Here is a 9,603-nt window from a genome sequence, read left to right on the forward strand (position 1 = left end):
GGCAGGGATGGAGTGGCGCCGGAGGGATGGAGCCGCGGGGTCTGGGACCGGCGGCGCGCGGACCGCAGGCACCGGGCGGGGGTGACGAGCGCCGGCGGCCCGGGAGGGGCTGGAGCGGGGGCACCGGTACCCAGCCCGGTCGCACCGCTCCGGTCCGCCCGGCCCGGCCCCGCCGCCAAGGTCACCGCCGTGAGCACGAGATGAGCTCCTCACCGGCACCCGCACCGGTATCTGCGCCGGCACCGCACCTGCACCCTGAGAGAGCCGCACCGGCACCCCGAGAGAGCCGCACCGGCACCCCGAGAGAGCCGCACCGGCACCTGCAGCCTCCACCACCGACACTGGCACTCGGATCGGCACCCGCAACGGCACGGGCAGCACAACCCAGGCTCACACCGCAGCGCTCACCGGCACACAGACACACGTACCGGCACTGGGCTTCAGCAGCCGGGGAGGCACAGCAGTGCCGCACAGCACCGGCTGCTGGCTCCGGCAGCGGCAGCGGGTGGGAACGGTGCAGAGCCGCGACAGCATCCCCTGCTCCGGTATCCGGGCACACGCCCCAGTGCACCAGTACCCGCACACGCAAGGTGGATTCACACACGCACACTGACACTCCATCCCGGATGGGATGGCACCCCCATGTCACCCTCGGGCCCGTGCCGCAGCACACGCACCCAGTGGTGCACAGCTGTGGTGCTGTGGGAAGGCCGTGGCTGTGCACGACGTCACACCCTGCCCTGACACCTCTCCAGTCCTGTGTGACCACCTGCCTGGGACAGGGCGTCGCTGCAGGTCACCCACTCGGTGCCTGGGGTACTGCCAGGCAATTCCTCAAGGAGCACAGCCCTGGGTGCTGCTCGGGGGGGGAAAGAGAGCATCCCCCAGGTGGGGCTGGGTGAGGCAGTGCCACCTGCACAAACTGTGGAGCCAGGGCACGTGAGCAGGAGGGGTGTGTGTGTGCACAAGGGTGACACAGATGTCTCTGGTACGCGGGTCCCCACCGAGCCTGCCAGTCCCGGTCAGTGCCACTTCACCTGCCTGGCTCGGCTGATGGCATGCCCTGTGCCAGGGTGGCAGAGCCCTGGGGCCCTGGCTGTCCGTGCTCCCTGGCAGTGCCAGTGCTGCTGCCGCTGCCGGTGTCAGTGTTGGTGCTGGTGGCAGCGTCAGTGCTGATGGCAGTGCCAGTGTCAGTGCTGGTGTCAGTGTTGGTACCGGTGTTTCAGTGTTGGTGTCGATGCCGATGTCAACTTCAGTGTCGCTGTTGGTACCAGTGCCGGTGTTGGAGTACCGGTGTCCCTGTCGGTGTCCCTGTCGGTGTCCCTATCGGTGTCACTGTCCCTGTCGGTGTCACTGTCACTATCGGTGTCCCTGTCGGTGTCAGTGTCCCTGTCGGTGTCCCTGTCGGTGTCACTGTCCCTGTCGGTGTCACTGTCACTATCGGTGTCCCTGTCGGTGTCCCTGTCGGTGTCAGTGTCCCTGTCGGTGTCCCTGTCGATGTCCCTGTCGGTGTCACTGTCACTATCGGTGTCCCTATCGGTGTCACTGTCCCTGTCGGTGTCACTGTCACTATCGGTGTCCCTGTCGGTGTCCCTGTCACTGTCGGTGTCCCTGTCGGTGTCACTGTCACTATCGGTGTCGCTGTCGGTGTCACTGTCGGTGTCCCTGTCCCTGTCACTGTCGGTGTCGCTGTCGGTGTCACTGTCGGTGTCCCTGTCCCTGTCACTGTCGGTGTCGCTGTCGGTGTCACTGTCGCTGCCGCTCCCGGTACTCCAGCACGTGGGGCGGTCCCACCCCGCCCCCGGCCCCGCCCCCGGCGCGCGGCGGTGAGGTCACGGCGCTGCGCAGGCGCGGTGCGGCAGCGGCGCGGCGGGGCGAACATGGATGCCGGCGGCGGCGGCGGCCAGAGCCGGGTGCAGGGCGGCCCCGGGGCGGGCGGCGACGAGAAGCCCACGCCGCCCTGGGGTCGGGACCGCCGGGACCCGCCGGCCGGGCCCGAGAAGGAGCAGGAGCTGGTGAGCACCGCCGCGTCGCGAGTCGCAGCTGAGTCACGGCTCGGTCGGGCCCGCGTCACCGGCGGGGCGGGACGTCATCCCGCGTCACGGGGGCGGCCGGCATCCCTCCGGGAACGGGACGGCATCCACGTCACGGGGGCGCCCGGCATCCCTCCGGGGACTGCCCCCGGCTGGGCGCCGTGACGTCGTGGGGTGCCCGCGTGACGGAATTGGGGGCTCCCGGTGCTGGGCGGGGGGCTCGGGGGTCTCGATGGAGCGGGATGAGGGGGGCTGTGATGTAACCAGGGTGTGCATGTGACAGTGGGCACCACGGAGGGGTTCCCACTTTGCCCAGCAGGGGGGTGACCTTGGCTTTGGGGATGCCCATGGGCTGGGGGGCGCAGGCTGTGGGTGAAGGTGTCCTCCCGAGGGGCTGTGCCCTGACCTGCCCGTCTGGGTGTGTTTTCACAGAGCAGAGTGTAATGAGGGAGGCACATCTCACTTCCTGGGAACGGGTGGTTTCTTTGGGAGGGTATCCCGAGTAACGTGAGCGTTGCTCCACCCTGGCAGCAGTGGGGCAGGATGGTGCTCTAGGCAGGGAGTGTGTCACTATGTCCTGGTCCCCCTGCGGCTTGAGGTGACACTGCCCCGTCACACCGAGAGCGATGGTGCTGGACACCCTTAACTCTGATTTCTCCCGTGCATTTGGCAGTCTGAGGAGGACAAGCAGCTACAGGATGAGCTGGAGATGCTGGTGGAGCGTCTGGGGGTAAGTCTGTGCTGTGCCCCTCAGCAAGGGGTCCTGGTCAGGACTTGAGTTCATCTATCCCTCCATTATAGTTGTTCCTTGTGCAGTGGAGATGGGAGGGTTTGACCTTGAGCGTGGCCCCTCCTTGTCTGCTGCAGTCTGCCCGCAGCCTTACTGCCAGTTTGACCTGTGCCCAACGGGCCTCTGTGTCCCTGGTGTGTGGCTGGCTTTCTGCCCTGCTGTGCCCTCCATCCCCATCTTATGGGCTTAGGAGGCATCTCAGGGCAGGGGGTTGTTCTTCTTAGAGCCATGGCTGTGTTTGGGGAGGGCTGGTGCGGTGGTGGCTCAGGAAGCAGCTCCCAGGGCCCTGACAGGCAGCTTCCTTCTGCAGGAAAAAGACACATCACTCTACCGGCCAGCCCTGGAGGAGCTGCGGAGGCAGATCCGCTCCTCCACCACCTCCATGACCTCTGTTCCCAAACCCCTCAAGTTCCTACGGCCCCATTATGGCAAGCTGAAGGAGATCTATGAGAACATGGCTCCAGGAGAGAACAAGGTAAAGGCTTTTGGCCCCACCATCCTGTGTGACTGGGGGGACAGTGCTGGGGCAGGCGATTGCAGAGCTCTCCCGACCCCATGGTCTAAAAGCAGCCTCTGTGACTTGCTCTAGAGAATTGTAACTTGCCAGGACAGTCCTTTGCCACCCATGATGGTTTGTGGGAACAGGGAGGGTCTTGTGTCCCTGGCTGCCCCTGATTCCCTGTGCCTGGCCTGTGTCTGGAGCTCTGCACTCTTCCCGCAGCGCTTTGCGGCCGACATCATTTCTGTCCTGGCCATGACAATGAGTGGGGAGCGTGAGTGCCTGAAGTACCGCCTGGTGGGCTCCCAAGAGGAGCTGGCATCCTGGGGGCATGAATACGTCAGGTAAGCCTGAGTGGGACCAGGGCTCGGGGAAGGACAAGGGCCTGAGGGGGACTTTCTGGAGCACTTTGGCTTTGGCCTGTCTGGGATACGTCCTGACTTGCTGGGCATATGTTCAGCTGCCCTTGTCATACCTGCACACGTGTCAGTTCATGCTCTGTCCACAGTGATTTGCTGGCTGCAGAGATTTGATGCCATGACCTCCAAAATCTCTGCTCTTAAATCCGTTCTTGCTCTGGGCTTGTCCCCTGTAAGCTGTGCAGAATGTGGAGTCCCTATAAACAGCACACACCCTGGCTAACTGGCAGCAGCTGCTCCCCATCCTCATGGCTCAGTGGAACTGTTTTCTGTGGTGGTGATGTCCCTTTGTCCCTGCAGGCACTTGGCAGGAGAGGTGGCCAAGGAGTGGCAGGAGATCGATGAAGCTGACAAGACTCAGAGGGACACGCTCCTCACCCTGGTCAAGGAGATCGTCCCCTACAACATGGCCCACAATGCAGAGCACGAGGCCTGTGACCTGCTCATGGAGATTGAACAGATGGACATGCTGGAGAAATACATCGATGACAACGCCTACTCCAAAGTGTGCCTCTACCTGACCAGGTGAGGGGGCTCGGCAGGCTGAGGCGCTGGAGGGGGCCTGGTCCCTGTGGGGCCGAGGTTGCCCGGTGTGGTCCTCACCCTCACGCCTGTCTCCTTCTCAAAGCTGTGTAAGCTATGTCCCAGAGCCTGAGAACTCGGCTCTCCTGCGCTGTGCTCTGGGCATCTTCCGCAAGTTCAACCGCTACCCTGAAGCCCTGCGCCTGGCTCTGATGCTCAATGATGTGGAGCTGGTGGAGGACATCTTCACCTCCTGCAAAGATGTGTAAGTGGAGATGTTCCCTGTCCTCTGTTCTGCCCCCTGGGGCTTTCACTCATTGTGGTGGGGCACAGCTTCCCATCTGGTCATAGCTGAGTTGGATCCTGCCACTACTGAGGGTGTCTGGTGTCTGTCAACTTGGGATGGAGACTCTTGTCCCTGAAGTCGGTATGGGCAGGAGTGGGTTGTCTCTGCGTGCCTCTAGGCAGGGCAGGTTGGCTTACCCTTTGGTGAATCTGTGTTTGTGCTGGGGTTTGTTGGGGTCCGGGCACTTGGGAAACCTCTCCCCTCTGCACAGAGTTGTCCAGAAGCAGATGGCCTTTATGCTGGGCCGCCATGGTGTCTTTCTGGAGCTGAATGAGGATGTGGAGGAGTATGAAGACCTGACAGAGATCATGTCCAATGTCCAGCTCAACAGCAACTTCCTGGCCTTAGCCAGAGAGGTGAGTGCCCCAGCTGGGAAAAGCACCCCGGCTTGCCTCCAGCTGAGGCTGCCCTGGCTGCTGGGCTCTGTGGCAAGATTGAGAAGAAATCCTTCATCCCTATGAACTTGGCCAGATATCTGGAGAGGTTGCCACTGTAGGGTGTGCTGGCCAGGAGATAACCCCCTTCTCCCTTGTCTCTGCAGCTGGACATCATGGAGCCCAAAGTGCCGGATGATATTTACAAAACCCACCTGGAAAATAACCGTAAGGGCTTGTGTTGTGGCCTTTCTCATCCCTGCCTGTGGGGAGTTCCTGGGGCTGCAAGGCAGCTCCGTGCCAGTGCAGTCAGTTGTGTATCCCGAAGTGGGCAGATGGCCTGCCTGTGGTCTCTGACCTGTGGTTTTGGGCTTTTCCTTTCTGCTGGTGGTGGGACTGGTCTCATCCCCCTGTGGTGTAGGATGGCTGCATGGTGGAGGGCTTCTCTTGCTGTCTGGCTCACCCTGATGTTGTTCCCCAGGGTTCGGGGGGAGTGGTTCCCAAGTGGACTCAGCCCGGATGAATTTGGCCTCCTCCTTTGTGAATGGCTTTGTGAATGCTGCCTTTGGACAGGACAAGCTGCTGACAGATGATGGCAATAAATGGTTGTACAAGAACAAGGACCACGGTGAGGGATCTGTCTGGGCAGGGGCTTGGAGATGCCCCTGTGCTTGGGGTCACTTTTGGGAGCCCGCTGAACGGGGGCTTGTCAGGCATGGCTAGCCCATGTCCCTGGCCACCACAAGCCCCAGGCAGGGCACATCAATTCAGGGCTGATGTGGGCCCTTCTCTGGAACCGCAGGGATGCTGAGTGCTGCAGCCTCGCTGGGCACAATCCTGCTGTGGGATGTGGATGGGGGGCTCACGCAGATCGACAAGTACCTGTACTCCTCGGAGGATTACATCAAGGTCAGTGACTCTGATTCCGGCTCTATGTCTGTGTGGGGCAGTCCTGCTGTGAGCTGGGTGTGTGGCTGGCTGGTTTTTGCCTTGGTCCACTGTGTGGCTGAGTTCTTACATGGAGAAGGGTCGGATACCCCGTGTCCCAGGCTTTTGAGCAGCTCACAGCAAGGTGGGGAGCTCTTGGGGACTGCTTGAGGCACCTTGGGGTCGGCCTGTCACAGGGATATGAGTTTTGGACTGATCAGCTGGATCCAGAGTAGTGTTGCCCACTTAGTATCAACTTGCCCATCCTGGGGAGTGGGTGTGATGTGTGGGATGACATCAGTCACTGGCTGGGAGGGAGCTTTGTGTGTTGGTGACTGGTGCATGACAGTGCTTCTGCCTTGCAGTCCGGAGCCCTCCTGGCCTGTGGCATTGTCAACTCAGGGGTGAAGAATGAGTGTGACCCTGCCCTGGCCCTCCTGTCTGACTATGTCCTCCACAACAGCAACACCATGAGGATTGGAGCCATTTTTGGGTAAGGGCCCGGCCTCAGCATCCCCGTGCTGTGCAGGGTGGTGCAGTTCCCCACTGACACCCCTCTGGATTCTCTGCAGGCTGGGGCTAGCATACGCAGGCTCCAACCGCGAAGACGTCCTGACTTTGCTGCTACCTGTGATGGGAGACTCCAAGTCCAGCATGGAGGTAGGGGGTGAGGCAGGGTTTGCCTGCAGTTCGTGCTTCCACATCCAGTCCCCAGCAGCTCCTGGGAATGTAGAGTCTGTCCTGCAGCTGGTTTTTGCTCCCAGAGCAAGGCTACACATCTCTGCTCAGTGCTATGCTGTGCCAGAGCATGACCTCATTTTCCCCATCTGAGCTGCTGCCATGATGGGATTGCAGCAGATGTCAGAGGGTAGGAAACCATCAGGTCTCCCAGTAGCCCAGACTTTTGCAGGAAGTGGGGACCAAGGGTACCCAGTACCCAGCTCACTCTGTGCTGTCCCCGTGTATGACATGTCTCCTTCTCTCCTTTACCAGGTGGCTGGTGTGACTGCCCTGGCCTGTGGGATGATATCAGTGGGCTCCTGCAATGGGGATGTCACGTCAACCATCCTTCAGACCATCATGGAGAAAACAGAGCCGGAGCTGAAGGACACGTATGCCCGGTGGCTGCCACTTGGCCTGGGCTTGAACCACTTGGGTAAGGCTGGACAGTGCCAGTGGCTCATGGGTTGGGGGGACAGGGTGGGAGCATCGCTCCACCATTGTCCCATAACCACCACACCTTCCCTGGCAGGGAAGGGAGAGGCGATCGAGGCTATCCTGGCAGCGCTGGAGGTGGTGTCGGAGCCATTCCGCAGCTTTGCCAACACACTGGTGGACATCTGTGCCTATGCAGGTGAGTTGAGCTGGTCGAGGTGGAGGGAGGCAAGAGCAGGTTCAGGGCCCTCTGCCTGTTGATCCTGGTCCTCTGCTCTCTTCCCAGGCTCAGGGAATGTTCTGAAGGTGCAACAGCTCCTGCACATCTGCAGTGAGCACTTTGACTCCAAGGAGAAAGAGGAGGACAAGGACAAAAAGGACAAGAAAGAGAAGGAGAAGAAAGAGAGCTCAGCTGACATGGGGGCTCACCAGGTGGGGAAATAGGGCATTGGACCTGTGTCTCTGGAGCAAGAGTGGCTTTGGAAGGGTCCTGAAGGCCCTTGTGGGGTCATAGCTGAAGGCAAACAGCCCCCAGCAGCATCCCCTGCTCTCCATGTTCCCCTGGGCTTGGGTGGGCACAGGGGATGTGAGAACTTGGATGCTGGGTTGGGTGCTCTCTGGTGCTCAGTGCCCGTGTCCCCACAGGGTGTAGCGGTGTTGGGGATCGCGCTCATTGCCATGGGCGAGGAAATCGGTGCGGAGATGGCCCTGCGCACGTTCGGCCACCTGGTGAGTGACCCCAAGGGGACAGAACAGAGCTGGGAAGGGACCTGAGGGTAAAAAGTGGGTATTGCCTCACATCTCAGTAGACCTTACTGCACTTGGTGATCTGGGTCTAATACCCACCGCCTTTCCCTGCAGCTGCGGTATGGGGAGCCCACCCTCCGCCGTGCTGTGCCCTTGGCCCTGGCACTCATATCAGTCTCCAACCCCCGGCTCAACATCCTTGACACCCTCAGCAAGTTCTCCCACGATGCTGACCCCGAGGTCTCTTACAACTCCATCTTTGCCATGGGCATGGTGGGCAGTGGTAAGCCTGGGGACAGCCTGGTTTGGGGCTTGTCTGGGGAAAAGTGGGAGACCTGAGCCATGTACTCTACTCTGCCTAATTTCCTTGTCCCCAGGTACCAACAACGCCCGTCTGGCAGCAATGCTGCGGCAGCTGGCCCAGTACCACGCCAAGGACCCCAACAACCTCTTCATGGTGCGGTTGGCCCAGGTGATGATCCTGCACTCACTACTCGCGTGGGGAAGGTTGGAATCCCTGCCCTTGGTGGGGGAGGGGAATGGAGTCCTGGGGGTGTCACCCTTCTGGGAGCAGGGCTGGGTGTCCCTGGCATTACGCCACCACTCTCTCATGTGCTTTTGCTGCCACACCAGGGCCTGACCCACCTGGGCAAGGGGACGCTCACCCTGTGCCCGTACCACAGCGATCGCCAGCTCATGAGCCAGGTGGCTGTGGCTGGGCTGCTGACTGTCCTTGTATCCTTCCTGGATGTGCGCAACAGTGAGTACCATGGGCTCTATCCCCCCAGCCCCCACTGCCCCGCAGGATGTGCATCGCTCAGCCCCTTTACTTCTGTCTCTCCTCCAGTTATCCTGGGCAAGTCCCACTATGTTCTCTATGGCCTCGTTGCTGCCATGCAGCCCCGCATGCTGGTCACCTTTGATGAGGAGCTGCGACCTCTGCCCGTGTCGGTTCGGGTAGGACAGGTAAGGGGCAGCCAGAGCTGGGGATGGGGTGTTCAATTTCCCTGGGTGTCCCCAGCACTGACCTTGCTCTTCTCTCACAGGCTGTGGATGTGGTCGGCCAGGCAGGCAAACCCAAAACCATCACTGGCTTCCAGACTCACACAACACCAGTACTGCTGGCACATGGGGAGCGGGCAGAGCTGGCCACGGAGGAGCATGTGCCCGTGACACCCATCCTGGAGGGATTTGTTATCCTGCGCAAGAACCCCAACTACGATGTTTGAGCCAAAGGGGGGCTGGGGGGTGGGTAGGTGGTTTGGGAGGGGAGGGAAAAAAAATAGTTTGGTTTTTTTTTTTGTTACTGAGAGTCAAGGAAATAAACTATGTGGAGACTCTAGTGCTGCCATCCTTTCCTTGTGCTGGGAGTGCAGGCTGGGCTCTCATCCTTTTGCGGTGCCTGCTGCCTATAGGGGCCAGGCACAGTGCAGACCCCGAGAAGCAGGGTGTGAACACAGAGTTGTGGGGTGCCATGGGTACTCCTGATCTTCAGCACCTGTCTGCCCTTGCATGTGTGCCTGGCACAGCCACGTGTGCTGGCAGTGTGCAACTCCCCTCAGCCCAGTGCTGCCTGTCCCTTGCCAGGACTGCCTTCTTGAGGCATCTTGGCTGGCAGCTCCCAGCTTTCAGCTGTCCTCCCAGATGCACTGGGTTCTGCCATCCTTTGGTGCTGCTCCAGAGCTGGCACTGGGGTTAAAATCGGTCTTGGGGTGGGATGAAGGCCACAAGGGAAGTATTTTTAGAGAAGAGGAAAACCCTGTCCTGTTTCCAAAATTGACGGTGTCCCCA

The 9,603-nt window shown here is 60.7% G+C and overlaps 1 protein-coding gene across 1 annotated transcript; it reads left to right on the plus strand.

The window, feature by feature from the left end:
• The first annotated feature begins 1,848 nt into the window (after positions 1-1,848).
• Positions 1,849-9,150, plus strand: PSMD2 (proteasome 26S subunit ubiquitin receptor, non-ATPase 2). The gene is made up of 21 exons (XM_050308408.1): positions 1,849-2,015; positions 2,707-2,763; positions 3,134-3,298; positions 3,545-3,666; positions 4,042-4,266; positions 4,370-4,528; positions 4,821-4,965; positions 5,151-5,211; positions 5,465-5,611; positions 5,786-5,892; positions 6,276-6,403; positions 6,483-6,570; positions 6,904-7,066; positions 7,163-7,264; positions 7,352-7,497; positions 7,711-7,794; positions 7,927-8,095; positions 8,190-8,284; positions 8,446-8,572; positions 8,660-8,778; positions 8,859-9,150. Exons 1-21 carry the CDS (start codon positions 1,881-1,883, stop codon positions 9,039-9,041), a joined length of 2,727 nt encoding a protein of 908 aa, XP_050164365.1. The 5' UTR covers positions 1,849-1,880; the 3' UTR covers positions 9,042-9,150.
• Positions 9,151-9,603: the final 453 nt, after the last annotated feature.

This window comes from Myiozetetes cayanensis, unplaced genomic scaffold, assembly GCF_022539395.1.
Source record: "Myiozetetes cayanensis isolate MyiCay16 unplaced genomic scaffold, myiCay2020 scf13, whole genome shotgun sequence".
Taxonomy (NCBI): domain Eukaryota; kingdom Metazoa; phylum Chordata; class Aves; order Passeriformes; family Tyrannidae; genus Myiozetetes; species Myiozetetes cayanensis.

Excerpts from the sequence above, each read along its gene's own strand:
- PSMD2 (XM_050308408.1), top strand. The coding sequence starts at position 1,881 with ATGGATGCCGGCGGCGGCGGCGGCCAGAGCCGGGTGCAGGGCGGCCCC. Across the intron at positions 2,764-3,133 it reads TGCTGGTGGAGCGTCTGGGG|GAAAAAGACACATCACTCTA; the intron begins GTAAGTCTGTGC and ends TTCCTTCTGCAG. Across the intron at positions 5,893-6,275 it reads CCTCGGAGGATTACATCAAG|TCCGGAGCCCTCCTGGCCTG; the intron begins GTCAGTGACTCT and ends TCTGCCTTGCAG.